Source organism: Pseudorca crassidens, chromosome 21, assembly GCF_039906515.1.
Source record: "Pseudorca crassidens isolate mPseCra1 chromosome 21, mPseCra1.hap1, whole genome shotgun sequence".
In the NCBI taxonomy this organism is placed as follows: domain Eukaryota; kingdom Metazoa; phylum Chordata; class Mammalia; order Artiodactyla; family Delphinidae; genus Pseudorca; species Pseudorca crassidens.
Genome location: NC_090316.1, coordinates 7,271,958 through 7,288,383, shown reverse-complemented (window position 1 = coordinate 7,288,383; position 16,426 = coordinate 7,271,958). Strand labels below are relative to the sequence as shown.

Here is a 16,426-nt window from a genome sequence, read left to right as displayed (position 1 = left end):
TTTTATATTCTTCTCAGAAATCAACTTTTGACATTGTGAATCCAGGCTACTTCAGCTTACTTTTGTCTTTCATTAATTCTACTTCTTAATTTAAGCAGCATCTTTAAGAATTTTAAGGTTATAATTATTTTTCTAATTTTAAGTTGCTGACCATTTTTTGTCGCTTTTTTAATTATTTGTGGTTATAAATTATGCTCCTATACCATCTTCAGAGCGGAATTCAAATTTTTCTTTGTAATTTCTTCATTCTTGTTCATTGTTTATTATTTAATATCCATTGTGATTTATGATTTCTCCTTCAACCCGTGAATCACGTAGAAGTATACTTTTAAATGTCCAAATACATTTTTCGGTCATTCTGTTAAGTTTTAACCTAATTGTATTGTTGCCAGATGATGAGTTCTGTACTATCCATATTTGCGTTTATTTATTTATTTTCCTTGCTGTGGTCAATTCTGTTGAATGACACTATATGTTCTTGAAAAGTATGAGAACTAGTCTTGAGAAGCATTATTTACAACGGAGATAGAGCATTAAGTGCAGCTTGATTAGAAAAGCTCTTATCTATTTCTGGGGATACCGACAAGTCTGGGTGTTTCTGACTCTCGCCTGAAGAGGGCAGTAAGATTTATAATGCACTGTGTAGGGTTCAAAACTCCCCTGGCCAAGGTTAGCTTCCGTTGTGTTTCCCTAACTAGTTTCCCTAACTACTTAAAAAGTCACTGAAAGCTTTGCAAGGAGCTCTCCCAAAGCCAAACTTCCTCCCATAAATCTTGTGATTTCAAGCCAGAGACTCAGCGTGTTCCGGGAGCACAGAGGTTGGGTTCGCGGAGAGCTAGCTCATTGCGGATGCTTCCTGGATTCCTGACATTTGCCTGAATTCTCTTTGTCTTGCTGCACCAGAGGTTTTATCATTTACTAAAAGCCTCACGTGTGATATCCCTAGACTCTAGCAAGTCTTAACATAGAACAGAAAGGGGAAAACAATACACAAACTTCATTGGGTTCACTTTATCCATCAATAAAATGTTTCTTTTTGTTGTTCAAATATTCTTTCTCTTTATGAAGAATTTTATGGTCAATCATAAAATTGAGAAAAACATTTTAAGATCTCTCTATGGAAATGGATTTGAAAATGTTTCCCTGTCGTGCTATCAGTTTTCATTTTATATATGCTGAGGACATTTTATTAAATTCATACAAATTTAGAATTTTTATATGTTACCTAGGAACTGAATATTTTATTATTATTATGTAACGATGCTTATCTCATAATGGTGTGTGTGTGTGTATGCATGCGCACACGTGTGTGTACCAAATACTGTCTTTTTCCTGCTATCATCATGGATCCTCATGTTTTCTTTTGGTAGCATCTTCCCAGTGTACGTTATACTCTCCTAAACATTTCAGCGTCTCCAGATATTCATTTTGGGGGTGTGATAGCTTTTATAAATACATAATCGCTGGTGTTTCTTGGTACCACGGAGTGAGCCAGTCAGAAGTAGACCACTCTATAAAACCTGCCCCAGTGTCTAGTAGTTCTTCAGCTGGCATTTGAGGACATTCCTCTCCGATCTTGCCACTGAGGTTCTAATCAATGGATTCCTCTCCCATCCCTGTGTGTGTTTACATCAACACTTCTTCCTTCTTGAAAATAAACTGTCCTACCCAAAGCTACTAATTCTTATTAAAAAAGAAGTCAAAACCAGAAAGAAACTGACAACTAACAAAATGATTCAAATAGTCAATATACAGAAAGACATCTTTTGTTAAGGTTTAACCAAAAAATACCTGTTAAAAGTGAAGCATTCACTAGGATGTACACAAGAGCAAAGATGAGAAGACTGAAGAGACCTGGAGAGGCCTCAGGAAGATAGGCGTCACTATTTCTGTTAATGGGAGTCAAATATAATGCAACTTTTCCGGTAGACATTTTTCAATGCTTATCAAAATTTTTTATAGTGGTTTGCCTGTTGATCCTATTGACTATTCAGGAAGGTTTATGAAACTACCTGCATGTATAAAATTTGAAATACTATATGATGTTACACATGAGTTACCATGAAGTTAGGAAAAATAATGACAGGGCTGGATTTATTATCATAAAAATAAATCCTAACTCTACACATAAATGAAAAACCCAATTACAAATCTCATAAATGATCATTAAAAGTATATGTGCATGTGTGTATGTATGTCTCTAAAACTTCATTCCCTTCAAACTTACTGCCTTTAGAAAGTGAGGCAGCCATTCACTTTCTTAACGTCTCTGTACTGTCTAGATTTAATTTTACAATGTACACGCTTTACTATTCTAAGCAGATCAGAAATAACATTACTTTTACTTTTTACAAAGCTTTATATATGCCTATGTATGTAAAAACAGACATGAAGATACGCTTTACATACTGCCATTTTAAAACCATGCTACAAGCTAAAGATTAGTATGGCCTCACTTACATAGAAGGTATTTTAAATGTAGAAATTATTTTTACTTATTTATTTATTTTTTAGAAAGTATTTTTAAACGTACATCTTTTCTAGAAAACAGTCTACAGTGGACTGTAGACGCCATTTTGTGGGATAGGAATTCGGGGCATTTCTTTTCTCTGAGTCTGTGTTTTAAAATTGTTTCGTAACGTTCATATATCACTTGGGAAATGAAAACAAAACACTTGCTCTCCCTCAGACAAAACCAAAACGTCTCTTGAACACTGTCATTAGGACACAAAGTTTCATGAAGGGGTATGCATGAATTGATTTGGGTCTTGCAGTCCAGTAAAAATAAAATACTCATATCTTTTAAGTGATTTCTTAATTACATGCGTTTCTGAAACACCGCCGTCATTGGTGTTTGTCCCAGTCTTCTGTGGCACTGTAATTTGTAGAAGTGATGTTTCAGTGTCTGCAGTAAGGAAAACAGGTGTGAGCGTTCCCCAGCGCACAGCAGCATCCTTATCCTTCTCTTACTTGTCCTCTCCTGTCACATCACTCGTGGATCTTCCAAGCCCGAGCGCACGCACGCGCACACACACACAATCATACTGCGCAGGGTTCCAGGAAGAGGTTCCTCTAGAAGCGGGAGTGTTACTACCCCACCACCGTCCAGAGACCCTCGGGGCTGGTTGACCTCAGCCCTGGGTAGGCGAAGAAGGGCTGCTCCCAGGACCCCATCCAGGTTCCCTCCTCCCCCCACCTCCCTGGAAGACAGGCGCCCTCTCCTGCGGTGCAGGGTCCCGGAGTGAGGGCCAACTATCTCAGTCCTGCTCAGAGCCCTCCGACTAGCGGGCCCGCCAGCGGCCTGAAACTGGGCGGGCTCGGACCCGACCCCGGACTCTCCCCAGCCTGGCCTGGGCTTCTGCAGCAAGGAGGGCGACGTCCCCCGCGCCAAGGGACCCTGCGACGACGGGCCACCCTCCTATCCAGCAGGGTCCTCACTTACGATGGCCCGCGGAGGTCAGCCGACCCAGCCCTGAGAGGAGCAGCAAGAGAAACGGCATTGCGTGGCCGGCCGGCCTCGCCACCGCGATGGCGGTTGACTGGAAACTGCAGCTAGCGCGCGACGCCCTGCGCTCTAGGTCCCGTCGGGGAGGGGCGGGAGCGGAGGGGCGGGGAGGGAGGGCAGAGAAGGCGGAGGGGCGGGGCTGGGAGGGAGGGCAGAGCAGAGGGGCGGGGCGGGAGGGGCGGGGCGGGGCGGGAGGGCGGAGCGGAGTGGCGGGGCGGGGCGGGCGGGACTGGAAGCCTGGCGCAGAGGGGCTGGGAGGGAGCTGAGGGGCTAGGCTGGAGACTAAATCCCGAGGTGCCGGGGATACAGAGAGTTATTTTCCATAAGGCTTATGATTGCAACAGATGACTACAAAGTACTTAAGAAAAACATCCCTGGAATGTAAAGCTGGCAAGATTCGCACTTAATTTTCAAAAAGATTTACACCTTCAAGAGACAGAGAAAGGATTAACAATTACATGTTTTTAAAGGAAGTTGTCTAAGAAAAGGGAGTGTCTGTGCCTGTGTGTGTGTGTGTGTGTGTGTGTGTGTGTGTGTGAAAGAGAGAGAGAGAGAGAGAGAGAGAGAGACAGAGAAAGAAGAGTCCTTTTTCATTTCTGGTACCAGAGAAAATTAATGTTTTATTTTATAGATTTGTGTTTACCCTTATAATAGATATAGAAGAGACAGGTTTGTTGACTACTTTATATGAAGGCTTCTGAAATTGGTAATGACGAGGCAACTGAAATTATAGTGGCAACACATTTACAAGAAGCAGATTTGTACAGGAGTTGGGACATAATAAGTTTGGTTGAAGATATGTTGAATTTCAGGCATTTGTGGACTATCAGGTATTCAACAGGTTGTTGGAAATGAAAGTCTGGATCCCTAGAATTTGAACTGAATGCATAACTTTGCAAATGACATCATACTATACGTAGAATAGTACGTAGCCTTCCAGCCCGGTCAGACAACTCCAATCCTTCCCTGCCCCAGTCCCGCCCCACCCCTCCCCGCCCCTCCGCTCCCGCCCCGCCCCGCCCCTCTGCTTTGCCCTCCCTCCCAGCCCCGCCCCTCCGCCCTCTCTGCCCTCCCTCCCCGCCCCTCCGCTCCCGCCTCTCCCCGACGGGACCTAGAGCGCAGGGCCCCGCGCTCGCTGCACGGATTCCAGTCAACCGCCATCTCTGTGGCGAGGCCGGCCGGTCACGCGATGCTGTCTCTCTTGCTGCTCCTCTCAGAACTGTGCCGGCTGACCTCCGCGGGCCATCGTAAGTGAGGACCCTGCTGGATAGGAGGGTGGCCCGTCGTCACAGAGTCCCTTGGCGCGGGGGACGTCGCCCTCCTTGCTGCAGAAGCCCAGGCCAGGCTGGGGAGAGTCCGGGGTCGGGTCCGAGCCCGCCCAGTTTCAGGCCGCTGGCGGGCCCGCTGGTCGGAGGGCTCTGAGCAGGACTGAGATAGTTGGCCCTCACTCCGGGACCCTGCGCCGCAGGAGGGGGCGCCTGTCTTCCAGGGAGGTGGGGGGAGGAGGGAGCCTGGATGGGGTCCTGGGAGCAGCCCTTCTTCGCCTACCCAGGGCTGAGGTCAGCCAGCCCCGAGGGTCTCTGGACGGTGGTGGGGTAGTAACACTCCCGCTTCTAGAGGAGCCTCTTCCTGGAACCCTGCGCAGTGTGATTGTGTGTGTGTATGTCTTTGTGCGTGTGTGTGTGTGTGCGCGTGCGTGCGCTCGGGCTTGGAAGATCCACGAGTGATGTGACAGGAGAGGACAAATAAGAGAAGGATAAGGATGCTGCTGTGCGCTGGGGAATGCTCACACCTGTTTTCCTTACTGCAGACACTGAAACATCACTTCTACAAATTACAGTGCCACAGAAAACTAGGACAAACACCAATGACGGCGGTGTTTCAGAAACGCATGTAATTAAGAAACCACTTAAAACGTTTGAGTATTTTATTTTTACTGGACTGCGTGAGGGAAGGGATAGTTCATTATATTTACCCGTATTTTAAACCCTTCTGTTTGTCCCAGTTCCTTAAGACTACCTAAGCCTTTTTGTGATGTATTACCTTTGTTTCTTGGAGTTTCTTTTTGCCATTATCTTAGAGTATGTGTGCTGTAGACTGAATGTTAGTTTTCCTCTGTCGGAGAAAGTCTCTTTTTCCTTCATTTTTAAAGGATAAATTTGCCAGATGTAGAATTTATGTTGGAAAGTAATGTTCTTGTCAACATTTGAGAATTGCTCTTGTATTTCCTTTGAGACTTCATGACTTTCAGATGAGAAATGTACTGTCATTCAAACTGGTGTTCTTCTACAGGTTATATGACATTACTGTCTGGTTTCTTTGAAGATATTTTTATAGTTTTCAGTTTAGTCATGATCTTTCTTGTTGCAAGTGACTTTGGACCCATTCTATTTTCGGTTTGATCAGTTTCCAGAATCTAAATGTTTATGTCCTTCATCAATTTTGTGAAGATTTCTGTTGACTTTTTTCTGAATTTATGTATATATATATATATATAATTTTTTAAATTTAAGGTGGTAAAAATATTTAATATGAGTTCTACTCTCTTAACAAATTTTAAGCATAAATTACATCACTGTTGACATCAGTATGTTTTACAGAAGGTCCTGGAGCTTATTATTCATCTTGCTTAACTGAAACTTTATGCCCATTAAATAGTACCTCCTCATTTCCCCCTGGCCAAGCCCCTGGCAAACACCATTCCACTTTTGGGTGGTATGCATTTGACGTTTAAATACTTCATAGAAATGGAGTCATGCGGTATTTGTCTTTCTGTGATGGGTCTGTTTCACTTACCATAATGTCCACAAGGTGAATCATGTTGTCACGTATTGCATAACTTACTTCTTTTTTAAGGCTATCTAGCATTCCATAGAATACATATACACCACATGTTCTTATCCACTCTTCTGTGGATGTGGCCACTTAGGGTTTATTCACATCTTGGCTATTGTGGATAGTGCTGCAGTAAGCATAGCAGTGCCAATATCTCCTGCAGCTCCTGTGTCAGTTCTTTGGGGTAACTGCCCAGAATTGACATTGCTGGATCACAGGGAGTTCTGTTTTTCGTTTTTACTATATTCTATAGCAACCGTTTCATATGCTCTACCCAGTGACAGAGTACAACAGTTCCAGCTTCCCACACCCTCAACAGCACTCTTTGTCCTTTGTTCACACGATAATAGCCATCCTAACAGTCGTGAGGTGATATCTCACAAAAATAACATTTTGGTGTTACTTTGCATTTTTCTGGTAACTAGTGATCTACCTGTTGGCCACTTGGATGTCTTCTTTGTTTGTGTCTTATCTAATTTCTTTCATCAATACGTTGTAGTTTTCAGAGTACAAGGTTCCCACCTCCTTGGTTAAATTTGTTCGTAGGTATTTTGTGTGTGTGTGATCTTGTAAATGGATTTGTTTTCTTAATTTCCCTTTCCTTACAAATAGTTCTCTGTAAGTAGAGAAATGCGACTCATTATTGAATGTCGATTATATATTCTGTAATATTATGGAGCTTGTCGTTAGATCTAAAACTTCGAGGGTTTTTGTGGAGTCTTTAGGTTTTGCTATCTATGAGATCATGTCATCTGCAAACAAAGATATTTTTACTTCTTTCTTTCCAATTTGGATGCCTTTTTATTTTTTTCTCTTTCCTTGACTACTTGCTCTAGGTATAACTTCCCATCCTAGATTGAACAGAATTGGTGAGGTGGGCATCCTTGCCTTGTTCCTGATCTTAGAGGAATAGTTTTCAGGGTTCACTGTTGAATATGTTGTTAGCTGTGGGCTTCTCATATATGGCCTTTATTAGGTTGTGCTGATTTCATTCTATTCCTAGTTTGCTGAGAGTTTTTCTTTTGATAGATGCTGAAATTTGTCAAATTCTTTCTCTGCATATATTGAGATGATCGTGTGATTTTGACTCTTTGTACTTTCAATGTGTTTTATCACATTAATTTTTGAATGTTGAACCATTCTTGCATTGCAAGAATAATTTAGCTTGGTCATGGTGTATGACCATTTTAAGGTGCTAGATTACACTAGATATGGTTTACAACTAGTTTGTTGAGCACTTTTCCATCTGTATTCATGAGGGATGTTAGCTTGTACTGTTCTTTCCATGTGGCTTTTGTATCAGAGTAATGCTGGCTGCATAAAATGACTTTGAAAGTGTTCCCACCTCTTTTACTTTTTGGAAGCATTTGCGAAGGCTTGTGTTAGTTCTTACTTAAATGTTCTATAGAATTCCCCAGGGAAGCCATCTGGTATTGGGCTTCTCCCTATTAGGAGGTTTGTGATTACCGATTCAGTCTCCATACTAGTTATATGTCGGTTCGGATTTTCTATTTTTTCATGAGTCACTCTTCTTAGGTTTCATGTCGCTAAGCATTTATCCATCCTCTATGGTATCTGGTTGTTGGCATATAATGTTCATATTATTTTCTTTTGAACCTTCTTATTTTTGTGGCATGAGCTTTCATTTTTCTGATTTTATTTTTGAAACTTCTCTTTTTTTCTTAATCTAGATAGAGGTTTGTCAATTTTATTTATCATTTCAAAAGCCCAACTCTTAGTTTTATGATATCTTCTATTGTTTTTCCACTTAATATCATTTTATTCCTGGTCTATTCTTTGTTATGTTCTTTTTGCTACTTTGAGCTTTCTTTGTTCTTCTTCTAGTTCTTTGAGATGTGAAGTTAGTTTATTAATTTGAGGTCTTTTTGATGTATTTTGTTTGTAGCTATACATTTACCTCTTTCCTCCACTTTCACTGGATGCGATAAATTTTGGTATGTTGTGTTTTCTGTTTCATTTGTCTCAAGCTATTTTAAATTTCCTTTTTGATTCTTTTCTGTGATTCATTGTTGATCAAAAGTATGTTGTTAATTTCCACATAGCTGTGGATTTTTTACTTATCCTTCTGCTATTCCTTTCTAGTTTCATTCCAAAACGTGTTCAGAAAGGACACATTGTATGATTTAAATCTTCTTAAATTTGTTAAGAGTTGCTTTGTGACCAAACATATAATCTATTGTGGGGAAAGCTTGTGTCCACTTGAGAAGAATGTATATTCTGCTGCTTTTGAGGGGAATGTTCTGTTTGTAGCTGCTGGGTAGATTTTGGCTATAATGTTATTTAAGTCCTCTTTTTTATTTCTTACTCATCTCCTGTCTGCTTCCTCTACCCATTACTGAAAGTGTGGTATTGAAGTCCCCTTCTCTTATTGTATTGCTGTCTGTATCTCTCCTCAGATTCTGTCAGTGTTTGCTGTGGGTATATTTAGATTCTCTAATGCTGAGGGTGTATATATTTATAATGGTTATCTTCCCCTGGTGGACTAGCCCTTTAATCATTATAAAATGTCCATCTTTGACTCCTGTGACTGTCTTGACTTTATGTCTATTCTGTCTGATGTAAATATAGCTAGACCTGTGCCCGACACACAGTAGGCCAAACTATACCGAAACGTCAGAGTTTGGAGCAGAGAAAGGTTTATTGCAGGGCCATGTAAGGAGACGGGTGGCTCCTGCCCTAAAAAGCCTGAATTTCCCAAATTCTATATATTTCTATATATAGAATATATTTGTATATATATACCAAATATTTAGAAACATACCAAATTTTTTGCAGATTTCAGGCAGGTGGGTATGTTTCATGTTTATATAGGCCCAGGAGCAACTGAAGTTACTCAGTAAATCCTCAGTACCTTTCGAATAGAAAGCCACGTTGGCTGTAACTAATTTAGAAGGTCTGTCTACTTCCCAAGCAACCCCGTTTCCTTGCACTGACATTCACTTGTGCCAAGAAGATTAATAGAGATAGAGCAGCATAGAATATGGGGAAGGTGAAGATTAATGGAGACAGGGCAGCATAGAATATGAGGAATTTGAGAAAATATAGGATGGGAAAGAATGAGGGAGAGGACACACATAGGATACTGCCCATTTTACACATAATTAATATCGCTCATGTGTTTCTAAAATTAGAATTAAGGCACTTGCACAGCTTTTCCTTTTTTTTTTTTTTTGTAGAGCAGAGCTTGATTAGGTCTTTTTTTTAATGAGGTATAATTAACATATGACATATTAGTTTCATGTTTATGTCATAATGCTTTGATATTTGTATATATTACAAAATGGTCACCACAATGAGTCTAGTTAATATTTGTCACCATGCATAGTTAACAAAAATTTGGTTTTCCCCTGATGAGGACTTTCAAGATCTACTCTTTTAGCAAGTTTCAAGAGTGTAATTCCTTATTTTAACTATAGTCGCCATGCTGTACATTATATCCCCATGACTTGTTTTTTTTACAACTGGAAGTTTGTACCTTTTGACCCTCTTATCCATTTTGCTCACTGCCCCCTCATCCCATTTTTCTGGGAACCACCAATCTGTTCTCTGTATCTATGAGGGTGTTTTTTTGTAGATTCCTCATATAAGTGGGATCACACTTTGTCTTTCTCTGTCTGACTTACTTCACTTTCATACTGCTTTTTTCTTTACTGTAACAACAATACAAGCCACAATTTTCTTAGTGAATATGTAGGAAAATGAGAATGCAGAAGCAAGGGTAAGGAGGTGGGTCTCATTTCTTCATTTTAAAGGAAGTCATTTTTGTTTCTCATTTGTGTAGCCAGAGACAAAATAATTATATAAAATTTCAGTCAACACCTCTACTTCCCAAGTTAGTTAATCTTATTTATGAACAAGTTAGCAGCGACCAGGTAATTCAGGGTAGTCTTCTGCATGATTCATCAATCATTCAACTGTTATAAACTGACTTAATTGAATGATACCTGGCATGTCTTCCTGTGCTCTTACTTAAGACATCTTGGACAAATCTGAATAGTTGCAAGAACTCGACCTGACTTTGGGAAGAGATGCTAGAGTAAGGTACCACTGATCATAAAGAACAAAGTCTGCTCGTGACAGCCTAAATTTTAGAGCAGCAGTAGATGGTTTCAGGGCTGCAAGGGCAAGAAATGATGTAGAGCTGAAACACAAAAGGGTGGTAAGGAACTGGATGGTTATGAGCCAGGCCATTGTCTCCATCACCCAAAGCCTTTACGGTTGACATCATCCCTTCTTGTCCATGTCCATTCTCTCCAAGATGACTGCTCTGCTTACACATGGCCCAGAGTACCTATCTCAACTCTTTCTAGTTTTCATTTTCAAGTAAAAATCCCAGTAATCTGCCAAAACCAGTGCCTGTTAGTTCATTTTCTCAAGAGACAGAAGGAAATAACTGTGCAGGTGTATCTCATTTCAGCCAGTGTTCTGTCTGGATTTATAATCCTGAGTTAGGTGTTCAAACCTGATTTTATCATCTGTGGCCAGAGAATTGTAGCCATTTAGTAGGAACCTTTACACCATGACATTCCTCTTCAACAGGAGCTGTGTATAGGAGCCAAAGAACAAATGGAGGCTGTATAAATACCACAAAGTGTAACTAAGCATAGCTAATAGAGAGGCCTCATTAAGGACCTCATTAACAGAAGTGAAATAACTATTCACGTAGGTATTTGACAGAAATCATATAACTGAAGTTATGATAGTTTAAGAATTTACATGTAAATTATCTGTTTAAATTGGAGAAGCATTATCATAGATATTTAATATTCCATCTGGTTTTCCATGTAGACAAGATAGAGAAAAGTAATAGATGGAGTTTTAGTTTGAAATTTTAAGAATGCTTAACATATTTAAAATTTAGCCTAACCTTCGGAAAAAAACAAACACTAGAATATATTATCCCTGAGTGGCATATAGAAAGCAAAGTGGATATTGGTACATATTAATTGAGTAATTAGGACAAATCTAGCTTCATTACTTTTCTTGACTTTAAGATTACAGTGTTTCCTAACCTTAAAAATAGTTGTTTCTTTTAAACAAATCTCTATCAGAAGACAGCAGTAGGAAGAGTAACAGCAACCAGTCTTAGAGTTAAAGGTGAAGTTAAGGAATCAAACTATTGAAAAAATTATATAATTCATTAAATACTTAAAACAATATTTTTAACAGTACCTCAGTATAAGGAAGATATTATTCCCATATTTCATCATTTTGATTTCTATTTGTTGCTATCATATACTAAAACAAAGACTAAAACAAAGCATTTGATGTTAATTTTATTTTATACTTATCTAGAAACATTTAACGTTAACTCACATTAGCCACAGATTTATTAACCAATATCTTTGTAAAAAGAAATGACTTCAAAGGGATTTTTAATATTTTCTTAAAATATTTATGTGCAATCATGCACTTGATTGGTAGATTTAACATTCTAAACGAGAGGTTTACACAAGTTTTCTCCCAACACCTGTATTTATTCCTCACTAACTCCCCGGTTATTGTTCTCCTTATTTTATTTCTTTTAAACTTTTTTATTTTGTATTGGAGTATAGCCGACTAATAATGTTGTGATAGTTTCAGGTGCACAACAAAGCAACTCAGCCATACATATACATGTATCCATTCTCCCCCAAACTCCGTTCACATCCAGGCTGCCACAGAACATTGTATTCTCCTTATTTTAGAAATAAGGAAACAGACATAAAGAATGTAAATAATTCCCCACATGTATAGAATTTTAGTGAGTTTTGAGTTCGACAACCAGACGCCAGGGTTGAAGTCTTAAGAGCTCCACAATTTTGCCACATATTTTCTGATACAAGACTGGCGATGGGGAATGGAATTTACACTTATTGAGGACCTAGAGGATGCCAGGCAAACGCTAAATGCACTCACCCTCCAAGGCAGAAGAACAATTCTTTACCGTCAGTTGGGATAAAGGAGGCTTCTGTATATGTCGTTCAAATTTCTAACTCATGTGTAAAGAAATCGTGATATTTGACATATTAGACTTATCCCTGGAAGTAAAGGAAAACAATCAAAAACTCATCTAAGTGTGAGATCCTGAGATCATCTCTTTACTTACCTGCCACATCTGACTTTGATGGAGAAAAAGTCAGTGGGTCTCTGTTTCCTTATCGGCCACCAAGCAAATCATTTATGACTCCTGTCCTCAATGTAAAGTAGTCTTATTTCTGCCTAGACCACCCTCTCCCTCTTCTCTGATCTCTTTACTAAAGGCCCGCATCTTAGGTGAAGATTCTGGCCCTCGGCTGTCTTCTTCTCATGTCCTCCGTCATAGTTCCTTCATCATGCTGGGTGTCTTCACCTGAACTTCTCACCTCCACACAACTTCAGTCATTTTCTCCTAGAGCGGTACAGTGAGCACGTGTCTCCCCGGCTTTCTCCAAGTCTTAATTCGTAAATGCAATATCTTGCTGTCTTTTACACTTTTTTCTATTTTTCACAGTCATCTCCTGCCACCAGTACTTTATGGTTATATTAAGGTCTTGCCTCAAGAATTGGACACATTCGTTCGATAAACGTATTTTATAAGTTGGTACTGAAAGGTGATTCTTTATGGGGAAGATGAGAGAAGTGAGGCTAACTGGGCAGTTGACACTGAAGGAGGAACTGGGTGGCAACTTTAAATGTGGCTGACTGAGTAGGCCCTAGGGAGCAAGTGATGTGTCAGCAAGGAATTGGAGGAGGCACAAATAATGACCCAGTTTAGATATCTGAAAGGAGTCACCTGACATCACCATCAGCTCACAGAAGGCTTCTATCTAAATGCAAAGGATACAGTACAGCAAGAGAGGGTGCAGGCAAGCACTGTGGGTCAGAGAGACGCCTCAGGCACAGGATCTCAAGGTTCCTTATTTTAAATTTTAAAAAGCCCATCATAAATCCCACTGCCCTTATCTCAGCAAAAAGTGAAACCAGATATTCAGGCTTTCCCACAGCTAAAGAGAGAGGTTTACCGTTCAGCTGTAAACCAAGTCTGTCTTAGACAGGCATAGAGCTGGTAGAGCAGCCCATGCATATACCTGGACAGGAGCTTTTCAAGCACATGAATGATACAATGGAAAAAAAAATGTCAGGACTAATCCAGGAGAGAAGGGATGTTACCTCAGACCAGGGATAGTAAAGATGGTCTTAGGAATAAATTTTGAAGGTGAACCAACAGAATGAATTGAGAGTTTGGCTGTAGAGTGTAAGAAGAAGTGCTTAAATGATGTTCATTTCTATACAGCAGGAAGATAGCTAGGCTACCATGTAAAGCCAGACCTCTCTGTGTCTAAATTTGTGCTCTTAATATATTTAAAATTTTATTTTAAAATGTATGGATGTTGAAGGAGAAAATCTGCCTAGGTAACTTTGAGCCAGGACCGGTGTCTGATATGCCACGATTAAAAGGTTACATTTCCTCATAGATGAATGGAACGTAGTTGAAGTATTTTTGACGTGGTAAGGGAGGGATTTAGCAAGTTATGGTGTGCTTTTTACAAAATTCACAGGGATAAATTAGGAGAAAATTCAGTCAGATTCAGTCAGAACTGGAGACTAGTGAAATGGAATGCACAGGAAAAGTGTGATGAGGGCAGGATTCGTTAAGACGGAAAGAACAACACAGTTTTCAGAGACCTAACAGGGGTAGACTTGGTTGAAGTGGTGACTGGATAGATGTATTTGGGTTAGAATAAAAGAGAACTACAAAGACGAACATTTCTGACACAATGGATAATGACAGCTTTTACTAACGGCGTGTTGTACAGCAGCTGAGAAGCAGCTTGGTTTTGGAGCCATGAAGCAGAGTGGAGTAAAGAAGGAGTTTGTTCTGAACATGTGTGTGGGGGACACCTGTTGGAAATGCACAGAGGACTGTTGGGAGTTCTCCTCCTCTGTAGATAAAAATAGAGAAAAGGACACAATATGTGTCCTTCTTCACATATTGTATTGCTCTTTTTCTCTCTGTTTCCTTGTTCATGACTTTCTTTGACCCATGTGAAACAATAGAGTCCGTGTAAATGAGACATATATAAATAGCAGTTTATAGCATTTCCTTTTAATGTGGCTATCACAAATGTTTCTGGAAAAAATCAAACCAAAGAAACAAAAAGAACTTGGGTTTACAGATTCTGTAGAGCACAGGTATAGACTGTGACAGTATCAACTGTCTTATATTAATTAATTGATATACCTGTAGTTCTATATTAAAATTAGACAGCTTTTATTAACCATTAAAAATGTAGCATTTCTTTTTTCTGTATTTCTTTTAGAATGGTAACTAAACAATACCGTCGAAAGCCATAATTTGGAGAAAAGATATTGCCAAGAAACACACCATTAACTGGACTGGTTCAAGAATAAAAAAATCTGCTTTTCTCTCCTTTTGTGATGGCTTAAAGCTTTCAATTTCAAAAACAAAAGTAAATCCTGTGAGTGAAAGTATGTCGCGTTGTGTCGATTCATTCTGTTCTCGAGCCCAAGTTTGTGTGCCCGATGCACACCGAGGCCAAACAAAGGGAAACGTCAGTGTTTGGAGCAGATTAAGGTTTATTGCAAGGACCAGCCAAGGAGAACGGACAGCTCATGCTCAAAAATGCCAACGCCCTGATGGCTCTTGGGGAAGAGTGTTTACAGGCAAAATTTGGGGCAAGGGCTGCACGGTATGGAACCTTTCCCTGATTGGTTGGTGGTGAGGTAACAGGGCGCTGTTCCAGGAATCTCAGTCATCAGCCTTTCCTGCCAGTGTGGGTCCACATGCTTGTGCTCAGCCTCAAGTGACTTCCTGCATCTGGCTTGAGGGGGCCCTAGTTCCTGTTGAGGAACTCAGACATACGCGTCAGACGGTTCTGTACATCCCCGAGGAGAAACAGCACCAGACCCCATACTGCACTGTCGTTTCTTCCTGCCTTCCCTCACTTCCCTGATTAGTAACTGTTTGAATGTGCCCTTTGGAACTCGGGGAAGGTCTAGGAAGCTGAAAGCCTTTTTCCGACAAACTGGAAGCTGGGGACCCAGAAAGGCTTTTGTGCCCAGGAGGACCCACAGGGGGCCTTCTACCGCCATGATCCTCTAGTAGGAAATAAGCAGGTTGGCCTCTTTTGAACCTGCGAGGCTGTTGCATCCCAACGGAAACTTTCCATTGTGCACTCCTGCCACCGACTGCCCTCAGATACCCATGGCCCTGCTAATCACTCCCATCTCAAGAGAGGACACCTAGAATCTGCACCTCTGCGATAGTTCATGATTCTCATCCCCTACCCATTCCAAGCTTCGGGATATTGAGAGGAAGGGTTGCTACCCAAGGTCAGCCCCAGAGCCCTCAGAGTCACTAGCATCCATTCTATCTTCAAGGAGTTGCTCACACCGAGTTCCTGGTCATAGATAACTGTTCTGTCTCCAGGTGATACTTCCCTGCCCTTGTGGAAATTGAGCTCTAGAATACATCTTTCTTTGTCCTTTGAAGGAACCCAGACTTGCTTCTCTTTCCTGACTGAAGCTGAGCTTTTCTGGGTGACAGTTTCTTGCTTCAGTGCCCCCTCTCTTCATCTCCCTCTTCCTGAGATGGGTGCACTTCTGCACACCTCAAAGCATTATTTGTGGGTTAGAGATCCATGAGCCTATCTGGAGTCTAATTAGGACCTACAGAATTTCCATCCATATAAATGAAGGTGCTCCTGGGTCAGGGGTGGGAGCATCTCATCACAAAGACCAAGAGTTTCTTTCTCCAAATGAGCAAATGATGAATGGATACACAAGATGTGGTCCGTCCATACAATGGGATAGTATTCAGCCCCAAAAAGAAGGAAGCACTGATACTGCTACAACATTGATGAATCTTGAAACCGTTATGCTAAGTGACTAAAGCCAGTCACAAAAACCATGTATTATGCCTTTGTATGAAACATCCAGAACAGGGACATCTAGAGAGACTAAGATTAGTGGTTGTTTACTTGTGAGAGTTGGGGAGGTAGGGGTGGGGATTGAATAGCTGGGGTGATGGTAATAACTAAAGGGTAGAGGACTTGTTTTTGAGATGAGGGAACTGAAATTGAC

The 16,426-nt window shown here is 40.7% G+C and overlaps 2 protein-coding genes across 2 annotated transcripts in view; one reads left to right on the top strand and one right to left on the bottom strand.

Moving 5' to 3' along the window:
• The window catches only part of LOC137216194 (A disintegrin and metallopeptidase domain 3-like), a 106,514-nt gene extending 102,948 nt beyond the window's left edge, over window positions 1-3,566 (bottom strand). Inside the window, 2 exon segments of the mRNA XM_067722114.1 lie at window positions 2,823-2,905; window positions 3,443-3,566. Of these exon segments, the coding sequence (XP_067578215.1) occupies window positions 2,823-2,905; window positions 3,443-3,500 (141 nt within the window). The 5' untranslated portion in view covers window positions 3,501-3,566.
• Window positions 3,567-4,637: 1,071 nt separating this feature from the next.
• ADAM18 (ADAM metallopeptidase domain 18) overlaps window positions 4,638-16,426 on the top strand; it is a 90,300-nt gene continuing 78,511 nt past the window's right edge. Inside the window, exon 1 of the mRNA XM_067721523.1 lies at window positions 4,638-4,752. The gene's annotated coding sequence lies outside the window, so the exon portion shown is untranslated. The remainder of the gene's footprint in view (window positions 4,753-16,426) is intronic.